The sequence below is a fragment of the Corythoichthys intestinalis genome, chromosome 14 (genome assembly GCF_030265065.1).
Source record: "Corythoichthys intestinalis isolate RoL2023-P3 chromosome 14, ASM3026506v1, whole genome shotgun sequence".
NCBI classification, from domain to species: Eukaryota; Metazoa; Chordata; class Actinopteri; order Syngnathiformes; family Syngnathidae; genus Corythoichthys; species Corythoichthys intestinalis.
This window is the reverse complement of record NC_080408.1, coordinates 41,885,946-41,909,586: the sequence shown is the minus strand read 5'-3', so window position 1 is coordinate 41,909,586 and position 23,641 is coordinate 41,885,946. Positions and strand designations below refer to the sequence as shown.

Sequence of the window (23,641 nt, the reverse complement as noted above, 5' to 3'; positions counted from 1 at the left end):
GCAGTGAATGAATGCAGCAGGTAATTCATTATCCATACTATACCTCGCGGTATTGGGGGGGTTGGGTAGCGGGGTTAAACAAATGGTTTGTTTTCCATTGAATTTTGCTTTTTATCTCCATCAGTTGATGTATAATTTTTGTTTTAGAGTTGTTTCAAATACATCTCCATTCATGTAGTGAATTGCTTATAGTCCAACTATTTTACCACTGTAATGTACACACAATAATTGTTATTGATTGTCAAACAAAAAACAGGTTTTATGGCAGGTTTTATACATCTATTTGATTTACATCATACCTATTTTTGCAAGGAATATGAAATGCATTATAAAAGTACCCTTCTGTTATTCCTCTAGGGGGAGCTCTGTAACAAAAAACAACAACAAGTTTGCCTTTGACCTTTTCTTTTTAAGTGCTTTGCTGTCATATTTTCTTGACGCTTCAGCTCTCAAGTATGCTTTTACAGAACTCAAGTTGGACAGCTCCCATCATGAAAGCTTGGAGTCTTTGACCTCCCCTTATCGTCATAGACTCTGTCATGAAATTTCAATCATTTACATTTGGCTTGACCAAGTGTTTTAGTTTCCTGACATAGAGGCCATGCTAGACCCAACATGGTTTGCATTGCATACGCAAAGAGTAATTAACTGAAAAAAAAAAAAAAAAGTACGGGCACTTGTTGCAAACTAAGGAACTTACAGAGAGCGCAGCCTCCGTCTGAAGATCCTGCAGGAAAAACTGACGCTCCAAAATGTCTGGTGAAAAATGCAAGGATTTTGACGGGGACATGACTTTTCTGGGTGAATACGGCCGCTTCCAAGTTTTAATGATGATTTTACTGAGTTTGACAGCAATCCCGTGCGGTTACATGGGAGTATTGTCTGTATTCATCGCGGACACGCCGGCTCACCACTGCAAAACTTGGGACAACTCGACGAATTTTTTTAACCGTACCGGACCCGATGGCTGCTTTCAATATAAAGTGGACACGAACCGGAGCGAGGCGTTCGAACCGACCAACGGCTCGGATCGATGCGTGGATGGATGGCTCTTCAGTACAGAGAGCTCCACCATCGTGTCTGAGGTGAACACGGAATATGGAATACATAATGCATAACTACAAAAGAAAGTACATTCTGGGGAAAAGTAGTCAAATAAATTTTTCCTTTTTAAAAAAAAAATGTATATATATAGTGGGGCAATTAAGTATTTAGTCAACCACTAATTGTGCAAGTTCTCCCACTTGAAAATATTAGCGAGGCCAGTAATGGTCAACATGGGTAAACCTCAACCATGAGAGACAGAATGTGGGAGAAAAAAAAAAAAGAAAAAAAAACAGAAAATCACATGGTTTGATTTTTAAAGAATTTATTTGCAAATCATGGTGGAAAATAAGTATTTGGTCAATACCAAAAGTTCATCTCAATACTTTGTTATGTACCCTTTGTTGGCAATAGTGGAGGCCAAACGTTTTCTGTAACTCTTCACAAGCTTTTCACACACTGTTGCTGGTATCTTGGCCCATCCCTCCATGCAGATCTCCTCTAGAGCAGTGATGTTTTGGGGCTGTCGTTGGGCAACACGGACTTTCAACTCCCTCCACAGATTTTCTATGGGGTTGAGATCTGGAGACTGGCTAGGCAACTCCAGAACCTTAAAATGCTTCTTACGAAGACACTCCTTTGTTGCCCTGGCTGTGTGTTTGGGATCATTGTCATACTGAAAGACCCAGCCACGTCTCATCTTCAATGCCCTTGCTGATGGAAGGAGATTTTCACTCAAAATCTTTCGATATATGGCCCCATTCATTCTTTCCTTTACACAGATCAGTCGTCCGTTTCCACCCCTATGCTTCACAGTGGGTATGGTGTTCTTCGGATGCAATTCAGTATTCTTTCTCCTCCAAACACGAGAACCTGTGTTTCTACCAAAACATTCTATTTTGGTTTCATCTGACCATAACACACTCTCCCAGTCCTCTTCTGGATAATCCAAATGCTCTCTAGCGAACCGCAGACGGGCCTGGACGTGTACTGGCTTCATCGGGGGACACGTCTGGCAGTGCAAGGATTTGAGTCCCTAGGGGCGCATTGTGTTACTGATAGTAGCCTTTGTTACTGTGGTCCCAGCTCTCTGTAGGTCATTCACTAGGTCCCCCCCGTGTGGTTCTAAGATTTTTGCTCGCCACGGGGTGAGATCTTGCATGGAGCCCCAGATCGAGGGAGATTATCAATGGTATTGTATGTCTTCCATTTTCTAATAATTGCTCCCACAGTTGATTTCTTTACACCAAGCGTTTTACCTATTGCAGATTCAGTCTTCCCAGCCTGGTGCAGGTCTACAATTTTGTCTCTGGTGTCCTTCGACAGCTCTTTGGACTTGGCCATAGTGGAGTTTGGAGTGAGACTGACTGAGGTTGTGGACAGATGTCTTTTATACTGATAATGAGTTAAAACAGGTGCCATTAATACAGGTAACAAGTGGAGCCTCGTTAGAAGAAGTTAGACCTCTTTGACAGCTAGAAATCTTGCTTGTTTGTCGGTGACCAAATACTTATTTTCCACTCTAATTTGGAAATAAATACTTTTTTTCCCACATTCTGTCTCTCATGGTTGAGGTTTACCCATGTTGACATTTACAGGCCTCTCTAATCTTTTCAAGTAGGAGAACGTGCACAATTGGTGGTTAACTAAATACTTATTTGCCCCACTGTATATACTGTATATATAGTGTATAGTAGGGCTGTCAAACGATTAAAATTTTTAAATGAGTTAATCACAGCTTAAACATTTATTAATCATAATTAATCGCAATTCAAACCATCTCTAAAATACGCCATATTTTTCTGTAAATTGTTGGAATGGAAAGATAAGACACAAGACAGACATAAACATTCAACATACTGTACATAAGTACCAGTTCTCTTTGCATTGAGCGCTTTTCTTTTCGTGAACATTATTTTCTTGCGAGATAGGAATACTATTTTTGTTGTGCTTTCATTAAATGATACTGTAGCGACCTAACTGTTCCGCCCAAATGCATGATGGGAAGTTGGGCAACCACGAGTGTCAGTAGTGGATGCAAATGGTATACAATATGTTCTGTGTTGTGTTCACTTAGGCGTGTTAAGAAAAAGATCGTCTCCTGCTCCGCCCAAATGCGTCATGGGAAGTTGGGTAACCATGACTGTCAGTAGTGGCTGCAAATGGTGTTCAATTAAGCATGTTAAGAAAAAGATCGTCTCTTGCTCCGCCCAAATGCATGATGGGAAGTTGGGCAACCATGCTTGTTAGTAGTGGCTGCCAAAGCTTAAGCCAATAAAACATTATATACATGTACACTCACCGGCCACTTTATTAGGTACACCATGCTTGTAACGGGCTGGACCCCTTTTGCCTTCAGAACTGCCTCAATTCTTCGTGGCATAGATTCAACAAGGTGCTGGAAGCATTCCTCAGAGAGTTTGGTCCATATTGACATGATGGCATCACACAGTTGGTGCAGATTTGTAGGCTGCACATCCATGATGCCAATCTCCCGTTCAACCACATCCCAAAGATGCTCTATTGGATTGAGATCTGGTGACTCTGGAGGCCATTTGAGTACAGTGAACTCATTGTCATTTTCAAGAAACCAGTCTGAGATGATTCCAGCTTTATGACATGGCGCATTATCCTGCTGAAAGTAGCCATCAGAAGTTGGGTACATTGTGGTCATAAAGGGATAAACATGGTCAGCAACAATACTCAGGTAGGCGGTGGCATTCCAACGATGCTAAATTGGTACCAAGGGGCCCAAAGAGTGCCAAGAAAATATTCCCCACACCATTATACCACTACCACCAGCCTGAACCGTTGATACATGGCAGGATGGATCCATGGTTTCATGTTGTTGATGCCAAATTCTGACCCTACCATCCGGATGTCGCAGCAGAAATCGAGGCTCATCAGACCAGGCAACGTTTTTCCAATCTTCTATTGTCCAATTTCGATGAGCTTGTGCAAAAGAGAGGCTCTTCTGCCTACCTTGATTGTAACGGGTGGTTATTTGAGTCACTGTTGCCTTTCTATCAGCTCGAACCAGTCTGGCCATTCTCCTCTGACCTCCGGCATCAACAAGGCATTTCCGCCCACAGAACTGCCGCTCACTGGATATTTTTTCTTTTTCGGACCATTCTCTGTAAACCCTAGAGATGGTTGTGCGTGAAAATCCCAGTAGATCAGCAGTTTCTCAAATACTCAGACCAGCCCTTCTGGCACCAACAACCATGCCACGTTCAAAGTCACTCAAATCACCTTTCTTCCCCATACTGATGCTCGGTTTGAACTGCAAGAGATTGTCTTAAACCATGTCTACATGCCTAAATGCACTGAGTTGCCGCCATGTGATTGGCTGATTAGAAACGAAGTGTTAACGAGCAGTTGGACATATACTGTATAAATATATATATATATATATATATATATATATATATATATATATATATATATATATATATATATATATATATATATATGTGTGTATATTATAAATTTTTTATTTCTTTTTTTGGACAAGAAAAACGTTGCCGTTTCAGGGCCAGTCCCCTCTATGGTCCCCTCTGGACAGCTATTCAAAAGCTGACACTTAAAGTACAGTGCCTTGCAAAAGTATTCGGCCCCCTTGAATCTTGCAACCTTTCGCCACATTTCAGGCTTCAAACATAAAGATATGAAATTTATTTTTTTTGTCAAGAATCAACAACAAGTGGGACACAATCGTGAAGTGGAACAACATTTATTGGATAAATTAACCGTTTTTAACAAATAAAAAACTGAAAAGTTGGGCGTGCAATATTATTCGGCCCCTTTACTTTCAGTGCAGCAAACTCACTCCAGAAGTTCAGTGAGGATCTCTGAATGATCCATTGACCGATGATGATAAATAGAATCCTACTGTGTGTAATCAAGTCTCCGTATAAATGCACCTGCTCTGTGATAGTCTCAGGGTTCTGTTTAAAGTGCAGAAAGCATTATGAAAACCAAGGAACACACCAGGCAGGTCCGAGATACTGTTGTGGAGAAGTTTAAATCCAGATTTGGATACAAAAAGATTTCCCAAGCTTTAAACATCTCAAGGAGCACTGTGCAAGCCATCATATTGAAATGGAAGGAGCATCAGACCACTGCAAATCTACCAAGACCCGGCCGTCCTTCCAAACTTTCTTCTCAAACAAGGAGAAAACTGATCAGAGATGCAGCCAAGAGGCCCATGATCACTCTGGATGAACTGCAGAGATCTACAGCTGAGGTGGGAGAGTCTGTCCATAGGACAACAATCAGTCGTACACTGCACAAATCTGGCCTTTATGAAAGAGTGGCAAGAAGAAAGCCATTTCTCAAAGATATCCATAAAAAGTCTCGTTTAAAGTTTGCCACAAGCCACCTGGGAGACACACCAAACATGTGGAAGAAGGTGCTCTGGTCAGATGAAACCAAAATTGAACTTTTTGGCCACAATGCAAAACGATATGTTTGGCGTAAAAGCAACACAGCTCATCACCCTGAACACACCATCCCCACTGTCAAACATGGTGGTGGCAGCATCATGGTTTGGGTCTGCTTTTCTTCAGCAGGGACAGGGAAGATGGTTAAAATTGACGGGAAGATGGATGCAGCCAAATACAGGAACATTCTGGAAGAAAACCTGTTGGTATTTGCACAAGACCTGAGACTGGGACGGAGATTTATCTTCCAACAGGACAATGATCCAAAACATAAAGCCAAATCTACAATGGAATGGTTCAAAAATAAACGTATCCAGGTGCTAGAATGGCCAAGTCAATGTCCAGACCTGAATCCAATCGAGAATCTGTGGAAAGAGCTGAAGACTGCTGTTCACAAACACTCTCCATCCAACCTCACTGAACTCGAGCTGTTTTGCAAGGAAGAATGGGCAAGAATGTCAGTCTCTCGATGTGCAAAACTGATAGAAACATACCCCAAGCGACTTGCAGCTGTAATTGGAGCAAAAGGTGGCGCTACAAAGTATTAACGCAAGGGGGCCGAATAATATTGCACGCCCCACTTTTCAGTTTTTTATTTGTTAAAAAAGTTTAAATTATCCAATAAATGTTGTTCCACTTCACGATTGTGTCCCACTTGTTGTTGATTCTTGACAAAAAATTACAATTTTATATCTTTATGTTTGAAGCCTGAAATGTGGCGAAAGGTTGCAAGGTTCAAGGGGGCCGAATACTTTTGCAAGGCACTGTATATATGACACCTAAACTGAAATTTTAAATGGCATTATTATTGCAATTAAAATTGTATATTGAAACGATTCAACTAAAATTCGATTCTTAGCGCTGAGCCATATAGAAAGACAGTTGCGACACGCCGAAAGATGTTTTTGACTGTCACATGAATCGTGACGTTTTTCCGCCCAGATGTAAACATTCAAATGTTTCAGTACGATTGACGGGCCTAGATGTCCTATCCATTTTGACTATTTGACTGGCTGTGACTGTTCATGTTTTCAGTACCACTGACGGCGCTAGCTGTCCAGTCCATTTTGACAGGGAGGGGCGAACCCAGTCAACCCAGACGTCCAGCGCTGTTGTCAAGGAATTACTTCCCAGCATATGCTTCTCAATTGTTGATATATATACTGTAGCTTAAAGTGCCTGCGACAGGATTTTTAAAAAGTCTTAAATAGCGATATTATGTGAATTAGAATCATATTTTTAGACGATTCGACTACATACAACAATTTGGTATAGCGCAGATGACGAGAAATTAGTCTTTTAATCTGCCGTTTAGCCACGCCTACCATTATAGGGCTCTCGTGTCCCCAACAGGAGGATGACGTTGGCAGGGTCATGATTTCATCTGATTTAGAATTCAGCCCATTGAGGGGGAATTATTCATAACGAGGAAAATGCAACGAAGAGAGCCACAAAGTGTCATTGTTTCAGTCTCTGTACTCCAAGATTTTTACAGCATGTTCTGTTTATCGAAGTATTCTTCCCCAATTGCTAGGTAAATGGTATGGTCATGACAAATAACAGACTTGTGCTAAATGGAATATCAAATATTTAAAATGCACTTATACAGTGCGACATGGCAAAATTACTCCATAATGGTCAAAACTGTCCACTTGTTGCACCTCCCAAACTATATTTTATGCCACCGGAGTTAGTCGATTTTTGTCATTTCCCTGCCCCGGCTTCCAAGAGCGTAAACAAACCAGGAGGCGTGACAGCTAGCCGACATGCTAACCGACCCGAGTGATGTTTCAAAGTCTTTTTCTCGGCTTTCGAAGCAAAAAATCTTTAAAAACTACCCAGGATCATGTCACACGGCGGCGGGGTTGTCGACTGTCTTCGCCGATCGGCAACCAGCCTGGTGGCGAGCAAGTTACAGCTCGTCGGACTCGTTCCCCTGCTGCGGGCAGGAGAGCCCGTTTGCCAGGCAAGCAGCTGGACAAACCGGCCGACCTCGGAGGAGTGCTTAGAAGCCACATGGTCAACACGAACATGGCGTAAAATAATGCTTTACTACATGGCGAAGACGTAAACAGTAGCCACGTTTACATGGAGCCAAATATTCCAATTGCAATCGGTTTAGATGTTCAAACCGAATAAATGTGTTCCATATAAACACCTCATTCGGAATGAACAGGCCCAAACCGAATGGAATTTCATTCCGTTTCACAGGGGTGGAATATTCCTTTTCCCAAACCGATTAGAAGTAAAATTATATCATGTAAACAGGGAAGCGGAATGGTGTCTGGTTGCGTTCTTTCTGCACATGCTCCGTACTGACGTGGTGACGTCACTTGGTGACGTAAGTAACGTCACTTGCAACATGGCTTCCAAGCACAGCGCACCTAATTGGAGTCCGGCGGAAAGTTTATATCCATGAATCCCTCCACCAGCCCACACAACTTTTTAAATGAACCGCGTGTCATTCTGGTTTTGTTTCCACTCGAAAAGTTAAAACAGCAGCTGATCTGACGATTGATCTCCATGTTTTGCAACGTGACGCTTTGTTTTGATTAATCTGCGCATGTCAGACGGCAGTTGTCAAACGTCCTTTCGGAATAAAGGCAGACACATGTAAACGCTGGATCGGAATAGATGAAGTGACATGTAAACAGCTGATCTGAAATTTCCATTCGGAATGATTTGAATGGGAATGAATAAAAGTCAGCATGTAAACGTGGCTACTGAGAGTTACACATGACAGGATGTGCTAACATGACAGGATGTGTCTGAGGAGAACTTTTTTACATGTCCTTCCATGATCAAACGTAAGTAAAAAGTCCTTTATTAAAAGAAAGTTTGTAGTGTTTACTTTGTAATTGCTGTATTCGCGGCCATTTTTAACACAAAGTTGCAATTTCTGATGGGGTTGAAAATTTGACAGAACACCGGGCTCACAAAGAGGGCAATAAGCCAAGTATAGCGCTCTCCTGGCAGGCTCGCGAAGGACCGAGGGGGGTGTGCCACTCGTTGGCCGAGTGGCATTTTCGGTGGACAATCAATCAAAATGCAAGCCACCTCCGTATTAAAACGTTTGCCATGATCCCAGTATTTGACATAATACAAAATACGATGTTTACTCACTTCCTCATAATGGTCCCACAGTAGTAGGGCTTGTTTTGACCAATATCCCCTGTGAATGTGAACGTTATGAACCCCAAAAAGGCTCACACGCCTCTCCCTGGTGCATCAACAATTTTCTGCAGCACATTTGGCTGCCGTGATGCGAAAAATAAATGAATTAATCTGCAAAATCAGCTGAATCCGCAGTCCATCTGCATGCTAGATAGTAATGCTATATTGTGAGATGCTGACCCGGGTGACGCCACATTCGCATTCTTCCTAAACCAAAGACTGGAGCCGGAAGATACTCACTGTCATGGCGTGGGATTCAAAAATTGATTATATAAAACGATCGCTTCCACACACATCCAAGCGGTCCATTTCATTCAGGAGCATAAAACACCACGTGAAATATGAAATAAACATGCTTTTCGGTGTCATACACACTTTAAACTTCATTATTGTACAAGTGTTATCTAAAATTCAAAAGTTAGAGTACAGCTGACTACATCCTGAAGCAAGGGAGGGCAGGCAGGTGATCTCAAGGGCAAAGATACAATGTAACATTTAATTGGTGAGGCACTGCCTGGCCGCCCATCTATGCTCAGTGATATGACGTGTTTTTCTTATAATCATATGACCATTGTTTTTACTAGTTAAGCCCTCCTTTCAGTATGGTAACAGTCATCTGCCATAGTTAGTAAAATAATAATACAATTTATAATAAACACACATGAAAGTTGTCAAATCCATTTTAACTTGGAGAGGCTTTGCAGCAAATGAAAATATTTACATTATTTTGTAAATATACATAACCGATTCAGGGTGTATCCCACCTACTGCCGGTAGTTAGCTGGGATTGAGTCCAGCACTCCTGCGACCCACGTGAGGATAAGAAGAAATGAATGTAAATCTACATAATTTTTTTGTAAATATAACATTTTTATTAAGATGAAAAATACAGCTGGTTAATGACAAATCTAGTAATTTTTAAATAATTAATTGGCTGCAACTGGCAGCGATAGACGTTTAGTCCATTGTGACAGGAAGGGCCACCAAGCCCAAGGAAAAATTGGCAAACAGAAGCTTTTTGTCTTTTTTTGAGTGATGGGGCTCACTCAATATTCACCGTTTTTCATTTACTATATACCATAATTTTCTGACTATAAGCCGCTACTTTTTTCCTTCATTTAGAATCCTGTGTCTTACAGTTCAGTGCAGTTTATTTGTTGATTTATTTGGGTTAATACAGTGGGGTAAATAAGTATTTAGTCAACCACTAATTGTGCAAGTTCTCCCACTTGAAAATATTAGCGAGGCTGTAATTGTCAACATGGGTAAACTTCAACCATGAGAGACAGAATCTGGAAAAAAAAAAACAGAAAATCACATGGTTTGATTTATAAAGAATTTATTTGCAAATCATGGTGGAAAATAAGTATTTGGTCAATACCAAAAGTTCATCTCAATACTTTGTTATGTACCCTTTGTTGGCAATAACGGAGGCCAAACGTTTTCTGTAACTGTTCACAAGCTTTTCACACACCGTTGCTGGTATTTTGGCCCATTCCTTCATGCATATCTGCTCTAGAGCAGTGATGTTTTGGGGCTGTCGTTGGGCAACACGGACTTTCAACTCCCTCCACAGATTTTCAATGGGGTTGAGATCTGGAGACTGGCTAGGCCACTCCAGGACCTTGAAATGCTTCTTACGAAGCCACTCCTTTGTTGCCCTGGCTGTGTGTTTGGGATCATTGTCATGCTGAAAGACCCAGCCACGTCTCATCTTCAATGCCCTTGCTGATGGAAGGAGATTTTCACTCAAAATCTCTCAATACATGGCCCTATTCGTTCTTTCCTTTACACAGATCAGTCAACCTGGTCCCTTTGCAGAAAAAAGGCCCCAAAGCATGATGTTTCCACCCCCATGGTTCACAGTGGGTACGGTGTTCTTCTGGGGCAATTCCGTATTCTTTCTCCTCCAAACACGAGAACCTGTGTTTCTACCAAAAAGTTCTATTTCGGTTTCATCTGACCATAACACATTCTCCCAGTCCTCTTCTGGATCATCCAAATGCTCTCTAGCGAACTGCAGACGGGCCTGGATGTGTACTGGCTTCAGCAGTGGCACACGTCTGGCAGTGCAGGATTTGAGTCCCTGGCGGCACATTGTGTTACTGATAATAGCCTTTATTACTGTGGTCCCAGCTCTCTGTAGGTCATTCATTAGGTCCCCCCGTGTGGTTCTGAGATTTTTGCTCACAGTTCTTGTTATCATTTTGACGCCACGGGGTAAGATTTTGCTTGGAGCCCCAGATCGAGGGAGATTATCACTGGTCTTGTATGTCTTCCATTTTCTAATAATTGGTCCCACAGTTGATTTCTTTACACCAAGCGTTTTAGCTATTGCAGATTCAGTCTTCCCAGCCTGGTGCAGGTCTACAATTTTGTCTCTGGTGTCCTTCGACAGCTCTTTGGTCTTGGCCATAGTGGAGTTTGGAATGTGACTGACTGAACTTGTGGACATGTTACCCATGTTGACAATTACAGGCCTCTCTAATCTCTAATCTTTTCAAATAGGAGAACTTGCACAATTGGTGGTTGACTAAATACCTATTTGCCCCACTGTAGGTAACACATGCCTCCTAGGATTGCATTGCGGTGCCACAGATGTAAATAACAATCAAAAGTCATGTTCTATGTGAATTATTTATTCAATTACTGTTCCAGTCGTTTCATTTATTGCTAGTTATGTTTTTTGACATTACTTTATTTGACAGCGACGTCATAAGACTGTCATAATTATGACATGACGCAGTCATGGCATTTCTGAATGCTTATGATGGATGTCATTAAGGGTTATCCGGTACCGTCCTATATCCAAGCTTCCGTTTTTATCCAAAATTCTTGAATCATTGATCAATTCGCAACTACGTTCTTTTATTGACTCATCTAACATACTTCAGCCGCAACAGTCTGGTTTTTGCCCAGGTCACAGTACAATTACAGCTACAGTTTCTGTCCTAAATAACATTGTCTCCTTTCTTGATAATAAACAGTTCTGTGCTGCTCTTTTCATTGATCTTTCAAAAGCATTCGATACCGTTGATCTACTTCATAAACTGCAGGCCATAGGTTTAGATGTTAATGCCCTCAACTGGTTTAAGTCCTACCTTACAGACAGAATTCAAACTGTTGCTGCTGACGGTGTTCAATCAAGTCCACTTACTATTAAAAATGGGGTGCCGCAGGGGTCTGTCCTTGGACCACTCCTTTTTACGTTATACATTAATAATATTTTTCTTCCTAATCAATATTGTAATGTCCACTTTTTCGCTGATGATTGTATTTTATATGCGCCCGGTTCTTCCCCATCTCTAGCTCTGAGTCATTTACAGACTGCTTTTGATAGCCTACAAATATCGCTTCATAATCACAGATTAGTTTTAAATGCTGAAAAAACTAAATACATGGTTTTTCTCCACTTCCACCCTGACTGACAATAACTTACCCGGAATCAAATCCCTAAATGGTACTCAAATTACTCTCACTGATTCATACAAATACTTAGGAATTTGGATTGACAGTAATTTATCATTCAAAACTCATATTCATTATCTAATCCGTAAACTTAAATTTAAACTTAGCTTCCTGTATAAAATCAAAGGCTGTCTGTCAACTTCTAACCGAAAAACCATTGTATTATCTTCTTTTGTTTCTGTACTTGATTATGGGGACATCCTGTACTGTCATGCAGCTCCATCAACTCTTCAACAGTTAAACCCGGTCTATCACAGTGCACTACGTTTCATCACCAATGACAATTTCCACACTCATCATTGTACCCTTTATCAAAACGTTGGTTGGTCCTCACTACAATCAAGAAGAAATACCCATATAATGTTATTCATCAATAAGGCTTTACTGTGCAAACTTCCGAACTACCTCACATCTCTCCTGTCATTCAAATCCAGTAACTACATAACACGATCATCCAACTACTTAACCCTAAACATTCCATTCACTCACACTAATGTTGGCAGAACTGGCTTTAGCTACTATGCTCCTCTTAAATTGAATGAATTGCAAACTACTCTTAAACTACAGTCAATCATTCATCTTGGTGATTTTAAATCTCTTTTGTCTGATGTTTTTACTGATTATTGTAACTGTTTCCGTTAGTGTATTTTGTGGTGTTTGATATTTGCGAATGTTTCTTTGTACTCAGGCCTCTCATGTAAAAGAGATATTAATCTCAATGAGACTGCCTGATAAAATAAAGATAAAATAAAATAAAAATAAATAAATTTATGTTCCTAACTCCATTTATGTCCAGCTCGGAGCTTTTACATCCATCGAAAAGTAAGATAATTTGCCGATATCACTAAATGACATCTGTTACAAACGTTCATTAATTAATGCTTGTGACAGTGTCATGTCATAAGTATGATTGTCTAATGACAGTCTTATGGTGCCACTGTCAGTAAGTGTTACCAAATACCATACCTAGCAATTAATGAAACAACTGGAACAGTAACTGAATAAAAAATTAGCACATAACATAAATTTTGATTGTTCTTTACATCTGGGGTGCCACAATGCATGCTAGAAGGCATGTTGGACAACAACACTGTTGACAGCAGGTGGCAGCAGAGGTTGACGGTCTTCCCAAGGGAGCAGTGATGGCCAAATGAAGCTTCTTCAAGCAATGAAGCTTTGCAGCCAAATGATTCAAAGCTTCATGGTTGTTCATTTGGTCTTATGACAGTTGTAGGATGCCACTGTCAAATAAGTGTTACCAGTTAATATCTTTTGATTTAAATATCCCAAAATACAGTGTGCACAGCTGCGGCTTATAGTCCAGTGTGTCTTATCCATGAACAAATGCGGTTTTCCTGTTACATTTGGTGGGTGGCGGCTTAAAGGCAGGTGCGCCTTATACGGTAATTTTTGTCATGATTAGGTTTCTAACAAGTTCGCTTGTTATTTACAGTGGGATTTGGTGTGTGAGAATGCGTGGAAGGTCCCCTTCTCCACGTCCATGTTCTTTGTCGGTGTCCTGTTTGGATCCCTCGTCAGCGGCCAACTCTCAGACCGGCAAGTTCAGCTCTGTTGATATTTTAGATCAAAACAGAATTTGAAATATAGCAAACTGCTGTTCATTTTTCAATCACAATACATGATATAGCTTTTAAATTAGCACAATTTTCGAAAGCCTAGAATTCAAACTTTGTTAAATTTCAAATGTGCAAATCTTTTTGATGAATGTTTTTCATCCAAATTTAATGTGTCTTTTCTATAAACACATTCAAATATTGCATTTAGTCACTTATCCGCCAAGCAGTTTTCAGGTTTTTTTTTTTAGTTTCACCAGAGTGCAAATTTGTGGGAATGTGAGAATCAAGCATTTCTACCTGCTTTACTTCCCAACGAATCCACACAGCATTAGTAAATACGTATTTAGCAACAAGCTACATGTCAGTCTGACCCATTTACTGAATTATGCCAGCTAATAGCAAAATTGCAGCCTGGCTAACTCACAAAGGCTCTTTTTTCAAATTGGTTTCTTATCTTTTGTATATTAATGATAGTTATGCCAGCCTCCAGTCGAACACACAAAGTCTGCAAAATGGTTTTTCATAGTATAGAGTGGTATGAAAAAGTATCTGAACCTTTTGGAATTTCTCACATTTCTGCATAAAATCACCATCAAATGTGATCTGATCTTTGTCAAAATCACACAGGTGAAAAAACAGTGTGCTGTAACTAAAACCACCCAAACATTTATAGGTTTTCCTATTTTAATGAGGAAAGTATGCAAACAGTGACCAAACGAGGAAAAATTAGTGAGTCAACAATCATATTTAATATTTTGTGCCCCCCCCTTGGCAGCAATAACTTCAACCAGACGCTTCCTGTCACTGCACATCAGTCTGGCACATCGATGAGGACTAATCTCGGCCCATTCTTCTCTACAGAACTGCTGTAGTTCAGTCAGATTGCTGGGATGTCTGGTATGAATCATTGTCTTTAAGTCATGCCACAGCATCTCAGTGGGGTTCAAGTCTGGACTTTGACTTGGCCCCTCCAGAATGTGTATTTTGTTCTTCTGAAACCGTTTTGAAGTTGATTTACTTCTGTGTTTTGGATCATTGTTTTGTTGCAGCATCCATCCTCTTTTTAGCTTCAACTGTCTGACAGATGGCCTCAGGTTTTTCTGCAAAACATCCTGATTAACTTTCAAATTCATTCTTCCATTAATGATTGCAAGTTGTCCCGGCCCTGAGGCAGCAAAACAGCCTCAAATCATGATGCTCCCTCCACCATGCTTCACAGTGGGGGTGAGGTGTTGATGTTAATAAGCTGTTACATTTTTCCTCCACACATGACTTTGTGTGTTACTCCTAAACACTTCAACTTTGGTTTCATCAGTCCACAAAATAGTTTGCCAAAACATCTGTGGAGTGTCCAAGTGCCTTTTTGCGAACATTAAACGGCATTGTTTTTTTTAGACAGCAGTGGCTTCCTCCGTGGAGTCCTCCCATGACCAGCATTCATGACCATTGTTTTACATGTTGTTGATGTGTGCACATATATATTAGACTGTGCCAGTGATTTCTGTAAGTCTTTAGCAGACACTCTAGGGTTCGTTTTTACCTCTATGAGTATTCTTTGCTGAACTCCTGGTGTCATCTTTGGTGGACGGCCACTCCTTGGGAGAGAAGCAACAGTGCCAAACTCTCTCCATTTGTAGACTTCTCTGTGTGTCGATTGATGAACAGCCAGACTTTTAAAGATGGCTTTGTATCCTTTCCCAGCTTTATACAAATCAATAATCCTTGATTGAATGTCTTCAGACAGCTCTTTTGACCGAGCCATGATGCACATCCGACAATGCTTCTCATCAAGAAAATTCTTACCCATGTGTGTTTTATAAAGGGCAAGGCAGCTTTAAACCACTCATCAGTGATTGGGCACACACCTGACTTTAAATGTTTGGTAAAAATTGGTTTCAATTGCTCTTTAAGTCTCCTTAGGCAGAGGGTTCACTTACTTATTTTTCCCTCTTCTGTCATGTTTGCTTGCTATCCTCATTAAAATATGAAAACCTATAAATGTTTGGGTGGTTTTAGTTAAAGTAGACACTGCATTTTCATCTGTGTGATTTTGACAGAGATCAAATCACATTTGATGGTGATTTTATGCAGAAATGTGAGAAATTCCAAAAGATTCAGATTCTTTTTCATACCACTGTGTATCATGGTAAGCAGAGGTGGGTAAAGTAGACAAAAATTTTACTCAAGTAAGAGAAGTGTTCCTTCAAAATAATATTACCCAATAGGAAGTGAATGTAGTCATTCAAAAATTTACCCAAGTACAAGTAAAAAAGAATTCGGTGAAAAGAATACCAAAGTAATGAGTAACAGTGTGAGCAACTGCTTACAATGTAATACAGTGCCTTGCAAAAGTATTCGGCCCCCTTGAACCTTGCAACCTTTCGCCACATTTCAGGCTTCAAACATAAAGATATAAAATTTTAATTTTTTGTCAAGAATCAACAACAAGTGGGTCACAATCGTGAAGTGGAACAAAATTTATTGGATAATTTAAACTTTTTTAACAAATAAAAAACTGAAAAGTGGGGCGTGCAATATTATTCGGCCCCCTTGCGTTAGTACTTTGTAGCGCCACCTTTTGCTCCAATTACAGCTGCAAGTCGCTTGGGGTATGTTTCTATCAGTTTTGCACATCGAGAGACTGACATTCTTGCCCATTCTTCCTTGCAAAACAGCTCGAGCTCAGTGAGGTTGGATTTGGAGTGTTTGTGAACAGCAGTCTTCAGCTCTTTCCACAGATTCTCGATTGGATTCAGGTCTGGACTTTGACTTGGCCATTCTAACACCTGGATACGTTTATTTTTTAACCATTCCATTGTAGATTTGGCTTTATGTTTTGGATCATTGTCCTGTTGGAAGATAAATCTCCGTCCCAGTCTCAGGTCTTGTGCAGATACCAACAGGTTTTCTTCTAGAATGTTCCTGTATTTGGCTGCATCCATCTTCCCGTCAATTTTAACCATCTTCCCTGTCCCTGCTGAAGAAAAGCAGGCCCAAACCATGATGCTGCCACCACCATGTTTGACAGTGGGGATGGTGTGTTCAGGGTGATGAGCTGTGTTGCTTTTACGCCAAACATATCGTTTTCCATTGTGGCCAAAAAGTTCAATTTTGGTTTCATCTGACCAGAGCACCTTCTTCCACATGTTTGGTGTGTCTCCCAGGTGGCTTGTGGCAAACTTTAAACGAGACTTTTTATGGATATCTTTGAGAAATGGCTTTCTTCTTGCCACTCTTCCGTAAAGGCCAGATTTGTGCAGTGTACGACTCATTGTTGTCCTATGGACAGACTCTCCCACCTCAGCTGTAGATCTCTGCAGTTCATCCAGAGTGATCATGGGCCTCTTGGCTGCATCTCTGATCAGTTTTCTCCTTGTTTGGGAAGAAAGTTTGGAAGGACGGCCGGGTCTTGGTAGATTTGCAGTGGTCTGATGCTCCTTCCATTTCAATATGATGGCTTGCACAGTGCTCCTTGAGATGTTTAAAGTTTGGGAAATCTTTTTGTATCCAAATCCGGCTTTAAACTTCTCCACAACAGTATCTCGGACCTGCCTGGTGTGTTCCTTGGTTTTCATAATGCTCTCTGCACTTTAAACAGAACCCTGAGACTATCACAGAGCAGGTGCATTTATACGGAGACTTGATTACACACAGGTGGATTCTATTTATCATCATCGGTCATTTAGGACAACATTGGATCATTTAGAGATCCTCACTGAACTTCTGGAGTGAGTTTGCTGCACTGAAAGTAAAGGGGCCGAATAATATTGCACGCCCCACTTTTCAGTTTTTTATTTGTTAAAAAAGTTTAAATTATCCAATAAATGTTGTTCCACTTCACGATTGTGTCCCACTTGTTGTTGATTCTTGACAAAAAAATTAAATTTCATATCTTTATGTTTGAAGCCTGAAATGTGGCGAAAGGTTGCAAGATTCAAGGGGGCCGAATACTTTTGCAAGGCACCGTATATACTGTATATTTATTGTTTTTTGAAGCAATGGCATTTTTTTCTTCTCATCGCGTCATCTAAATGAACTGCTATTATTATGCAGGTTGTCCTCGGGTTACGAACAATTTCCGTTCCTATGCTGACGATGTAACCCGAATTTCCGCGCAAGTAGAAATTAACCCGTTATGTATCCCTAAAAAAAACCAAGTCTTAAAATAACTATCCAAAAACATGTAGCGTCACTGTACTGTCCTCGCCAAGACGTTGGCGCTAAGAGTTAGCTAGAAAGCTCTGAAATGACGATGTCAGACGTCCGTGTGGTTTGCTGACTTCATTCAGCTGCTCATGACATCAACACTTGCAGAATGAAACTAAAATAATCTTCAATAACAGCAATTTAAATTTGCGTTTATAACTAGCTGCTGATACAGCAATAACAATCCACACAAACGATTAGCATGTATCAGTTAGTGTCCGCACATCATCAAAAACAATCACATAAACTCGCCCCAAGTATTTAACCACAATTGAAAACGCACAATAAACAATAAATAAAGTGTTATATAGAGGTGAAGCCTCTGTGGATACTTCACAAGCAACAAATATGATGCATGACTTCGTTGTGGGAGCAAATGCGCTCTTCCTCGTGTGTGCGTGCGCTCTTCTTCGTTTGTGCAAATACATTCTTCGTGTGTACATGCGCTCTTACTTCGGTCTACCTGCTCTATGCCTCTGGTGCCAAAATAAAAGCAAGCATTTCAAAATGAAAGTCAACATAATTTAAAAATAGCGGACAAGAATCCGGCGTCATAGAGTCGAAATCACATAAGTTGGGTACGTCGTAACCCGGGGATGACCTGTACTGCACTATAACCTACAACATGACCATATCAGGGCAACAAAAAAAAAAAAAACACACACACACAAAAATAATTGATTTCCGACTTGAAAAATCTTCAGGAATGAAACATCACCTGTGCAAAGAGCATAAAATCCCTCCAGTGGAGAAAATGTATTTCCTGCAATGAAATTAAAACACTCATACCTCTGTTTTTCCCCTGGTATACAGTAAGGATGTAACGGTACATGTATTTGTATTGAACCGTTTCGGTACTGGGTGCTCGGTTCGGAACGGAGGCGTACCGAACGAGTTTCTGACGTAATGTAACCCTTACTTTTGGAGGCTATGAGTCAATCGGGTTACAGTTTCTTTGTGTAGATTATATTTACTCCGTCTTCTCTACTATAATGAAGACAACACGGTAGGACAGTATATAACCCAGAAAAGTCAACGGCGCGACAACGTGGCCGCCGCGAGAACGCAGTGAAACGCGGACGTTAAAGTCAATCAGCCAATGCACACCAGTCGCAGTGCGGCCGCGTGTTAGACGCGTCCCAGAAGTGGCTCCACACGATGCAAGCGAAAAGAACAGCAGAGTTTATTATTTGACGCGAGACGCGGCCCTCCTGCGTCAATACTAGTTGCTAGGATCGGGCAGACCGGAAGTGACTCGTGTAAAAATACGGTGGATCCGGTCGATTTTCAAACTAATATGCAATCGTAACCAACTTTTTGAGTCCATCAGATCTCTTGAGTGGTAGATCGGGGCACAGTTGACTTGTCTTTGTTTGCTTGTTTGCTATAATAATAACCAACACGGCCCCCGTGTTCAATACAAAACCCTCCAACCACAACAAAACAAGTAGGAACTAATATTCACATAGGAACTAAAGTTATACAACATAAAATATACAATATAAATGAATACTACATCACATTTGTAAAATATAAACACATAATAAAATAAATAATAGCCCATTTAAATAAAATACATTGAAATGAGCTAAAACACCTGTAATTAAATAATAATAATACACAGATTAATAATAATACACAGATGCTGCTTACACAATTAAATTTAATAATTTCTGTGTGGCGCTTTAACTTGAGAAAATCCACCAATAAAGCTTTTGAAAACCGTTCATAAGAAAAAAAAATGATTCATTGAGGCATTTCATTTGTAAAATACATGTTAAAATCTTTGTGATGTGGATTGCTTTTCTCTTTAGCACAGGACTTCTTTTTTCTTCATTCAGAAAGAAAGCTGACCAATACGCGGGGTCTGAAAGGCAAATTGTTGTTGGATTATTATCTTTAAATACTCGCTACTTTTTGAGCAGAATTCTAGCTTTGAATAGGCGAATGTTCCTATTGTTAAAAGCACAAAAGTGTGTAATAAACAACTGGCACATTTATATTTTGCATTTTGTTTTCTTACTGTACCGAAAATGAACCGAACCGTGACCTCAAAACCGACGTACGTACTGAACCGAGATGTTAGTGTACCGTTACAACCCTAAAATACAGTGTATCACAAAAGACAGTACACCCCTCGCATTTCTGCAGATTTAAGTATATCTTTTCATGGGACAACACTGACAAAATGACACTTTGACACAATGAAAAGTGGTCTGTGTGCAGCTTATTTAATAAAGTTCATTTATTTTCCCCTCAAAATAGCCATTAATATCTAAACCCCTGGCAAAAAAAAGTGAGTACACCCCTTGGTGAAAGTTGTCAATATTAACATACAACATGTCAACTGTCAATATTTTGTGTGGCCACCACTAGTATCCAGAACTGCCTTTACTCTCCTGGGCATGGAGTTGACCAGAGCTTCAAAGGTTGCCACTGGAATGCTCTTTCACTCCTCCATGATGACGTTGCGGAGCTGTTGGATATTTGAGACTTTGCGCACCTCCACCTTCCGCTTGAGGATCCTCCAAAGATGTTCTATTGGGTTCAAGTCTGGAGACATGCTTGGCCAGTCCATCACCTTTACCCTCAGCCTCTTCAGCAAAGCAGTGGTCATCTTGGAGGTGTGTTTGGGGTCAATGTCATGCTGGAACAGTGCCCTGCGACCCAGCTTCTGGAGGGAGGGGATCATGCTCTGCTGCAGTATTTCACAGTACATGTTTGAGTTCATGTTTCCCTCAATGGAATGTAACCCTCCAACACCTGCAACACTCATGCAGCCCCAGACCATGACATTCCCACCACCATGCTTGACTGTAGGCATGACACAGTTATCTTTGTACTCCTCACCTGGTCGCCGCCACACATGCTTGAGACCATCGGAACCAAACAAAATAATTTTCGTCTCATCAAACCATAGGGCATGGTTCCAGTAATCCGTGTGTTTTGTTGCCATGTCTTCAGCAAACTGTTTGTGGGCTTTCTTGTGTACCGTCTTTAGAAGAGGCTTCCTCCTGGGGTGACAGCCATGTACACCAATTTGATGTATAGTGCGGCGTATGGTCTGACCACTAACAAGCTGACCCCTCACCTCTTCAATCTCTGCAGCAATGCCGACAGCACTCCTGCGACGATCTTTCAAAGAAAGCATTTGGATGTGACGCTCAGCACGTGTGCTCAGCTTCTTTGGACAACCAACCCGAGGCCTGTTCTGAGTGGACCCTGCTGTTTTAAAACGCTGGACGATCTTAGTCACTGTGCTGCAGCTCAGTTTCAGGGTGTTGGCAGTCTTCTTGTAGCCTTGGCCATCTTCATGTAGCGCAACAATATATCTTTTAAGATCCTCAGAGAGTTCTTTGCCATGTGGTGCCATGTTGGAACTTTCAGTGACCAGTATGAGAGAGTGTGAGAGCTGCACTACAAATTTGAACACACCTGCTCCCTATGCACACTTGGACCTAGTAACACTAACGAGTCACATGACATTTTGGAGGGAAAATGACTAGCAGTACTCAATGTGGACATGTAGGGGTGTAGTTTCTAGGGGTGTACTTACTTTTGTTGCCAGGGGTTTGGATATTAATGGCTATATTTGAGCAGCAATACTGACAGTACTCAATTTGGACATTTAGGGATGTACGTAGTTCCCATGCGGTGTACTCACTTTTGTTTCCCGGGGTTTAGATATTAATGGCTATATTTTGAATTATTTTGAGGGGAAAATAAATGAACTTTATTAAATAAGCTGCACACAGACTACTTTTCATTGTGTCAAAGTGTCATTTTGTCAGTGTTGTCCCATGAAAAGATATACTTAAATATCTGCAGAAATGCGAGGGGTGTTCTCACTTTTGTGATACACTGTATCTTTGCCAAATAAAAACTGATAGAGAGGTTGAAATCCGCGCTTTTTAGTAAGGTTGACTGCAACGTGGTAAATATTTTATTTGTTACAGTGCTTTAAAGTGGCCACATGACTGAACAGGCCGGCGTGTTCATAGGACTTCCAACTGCAACCTTGTGTGGGATCATGTGACTGTATTGTAACACCTGATTGGTAAAATGGCGTCATGTGATTATTTTTGTGACATCTCAGTGGTGAAACTGGTAGAGCCACTGTGGTCATCTCTGGCAAGTAAAATCTAATATGTAGAATAAAGAGGGAAAAAATTAACAATTCTAGTGTAGCCCAATGTAGCAGAGCAGGAGTGTTTCTTCTACACAAATGTACTCAAGTAAAAGTAAAGGTGTGGTAAAGCTACTTTTAGATGTGCATTTTTCTTCAAAAGTTACTCAACTAAATGAAGTGAATGTAACGAGTTACTACCCACCTCTGATGGTAACACATTGCCAACACGCACCGGCTAGCTTGATTCCAACCTTTCAAGAGCAAGCTAGCCTGAATGCCTTTGATAGTAATGCAAAATATCCATATATTAGGGCTGTCAAACGATTAAAATTTTTAATTGAGTTAATTACAGCTTTAAAATTAATCAATCGTAATTAATTGCAATCCAAAACATCTATAAAATATGCCATATTTTTCTGTAAATTATTGTTGGAATGGAAAGATAAGACACAAGACGGATATATACATTCAACATACGGTACATAAGTACTGTATTTGTTTGTTATAACAATAAATCAACAAGATGGCATTAACATTATTAACATTCTGTTAAAGCGATCCATGAATAGAAAGACTTGTAGTTCTTAAAAGATAAATGTTAGTACAAGTTATAGAAATTTTATATTAAAACCACTCATAATGTTTTCGTTTTAGTAAAATTTGTAAATTTTCAATCAAAAAATAAACTAGTAGCTCGCCATTGTTGATGTCAATAATTACACAGTGCTCATGGTGCTGAAACCCATAAAATCAGTCGCACCCAAGCGCCAGCAGAGGGCGACAAAACACCAAAAACACAAATAACAAGTGGACATTACACTGTGCTGTCATTTTAATCTGTTTGAGTGGGGCATGTGCATTAAATACGTCAAATATTTTAACGTGATTAATTTAAAAAATTAATGACCGCCCGTTAACGCGATAATTTTGACAGCCCTACTGTATATATGTACAGTGATCCCGCGTTTTTCGCGGTTAATGGGGACCAATCCAAAATTTGCAAAGTAGTGGCGGAGCTTATTTACATTAAAAAGGTGTGTTCAATGTATTTATTCAGATTTACCATTGGAAAGAGATACATATAAGACATGTTTTTCCCTTTTTTCCCCAAAGTATAATAATAAAAAAAAAAAAACCTTACTGTCCCACTGAATTATTTTTCAACAAGAATAACGTAGTAAATGCTTGACTTTATTAAACGCTTCATTGAGTGAGTCCACTCAAATCCACTCACGCTGCTGAGACCAGCCTCTTGTCACTTACACGATGAGTTGCCATAGCACACTACCGCTAGTGTTTAACAGGCTAAACGATAATTGACAGATCTGCGGCTCGAAAGATAGCGCTACCAAACTTCTCTGGCAAGATCAAAGCAGCACCCCTGTCACTCATCGTTCACTTTAACAAGCAATCCAGCTGCCTGATGAGCAAGAAAAGCAACAGGAGGGAGAGTGAGAGGCTGTATGTGATCGGATTGGGACATCTCTATCAAATACTTTATTTATTTATTTTTTTAAGTGGGAGGAAAAAATGCGATGGACTGAGGGCGCGAAGTTTGAAGCGCGAAGTAGCGAGGGATCACTGTATAGTTCTTTAAGCTA

The 23,641-nt window shown here is 40.4% G+C and overlaps 1 protein-coding gene across 1 annotated transcript in view; it reads left to right on the top strand.

The window, feature by feature from the left end:
* Positions 1-439: 439 nt before the first annotated feature.
* The window catches only part of LOC130929395 (organic cation/carnitine transporter 2-like), a 59,952-nt gene continuing 36,750 nt past the window's right edge, over positions 440-23,641 (top strand). The window contains exons 1-2 of the mRNA XM_057856498.1: positions 440-1,085; positions 13,582-13,685. Of these exons, the coding sequence (XP_057712481.1) occupies positions 753-1,085; positions 13,582-13,685 (437 nt within the window). The 5' untranslated portion in view covers positions 440-752. The remainder of the gene's footprint in view (positions 1,086-13,581; positions 13,686-23,641) is intronic.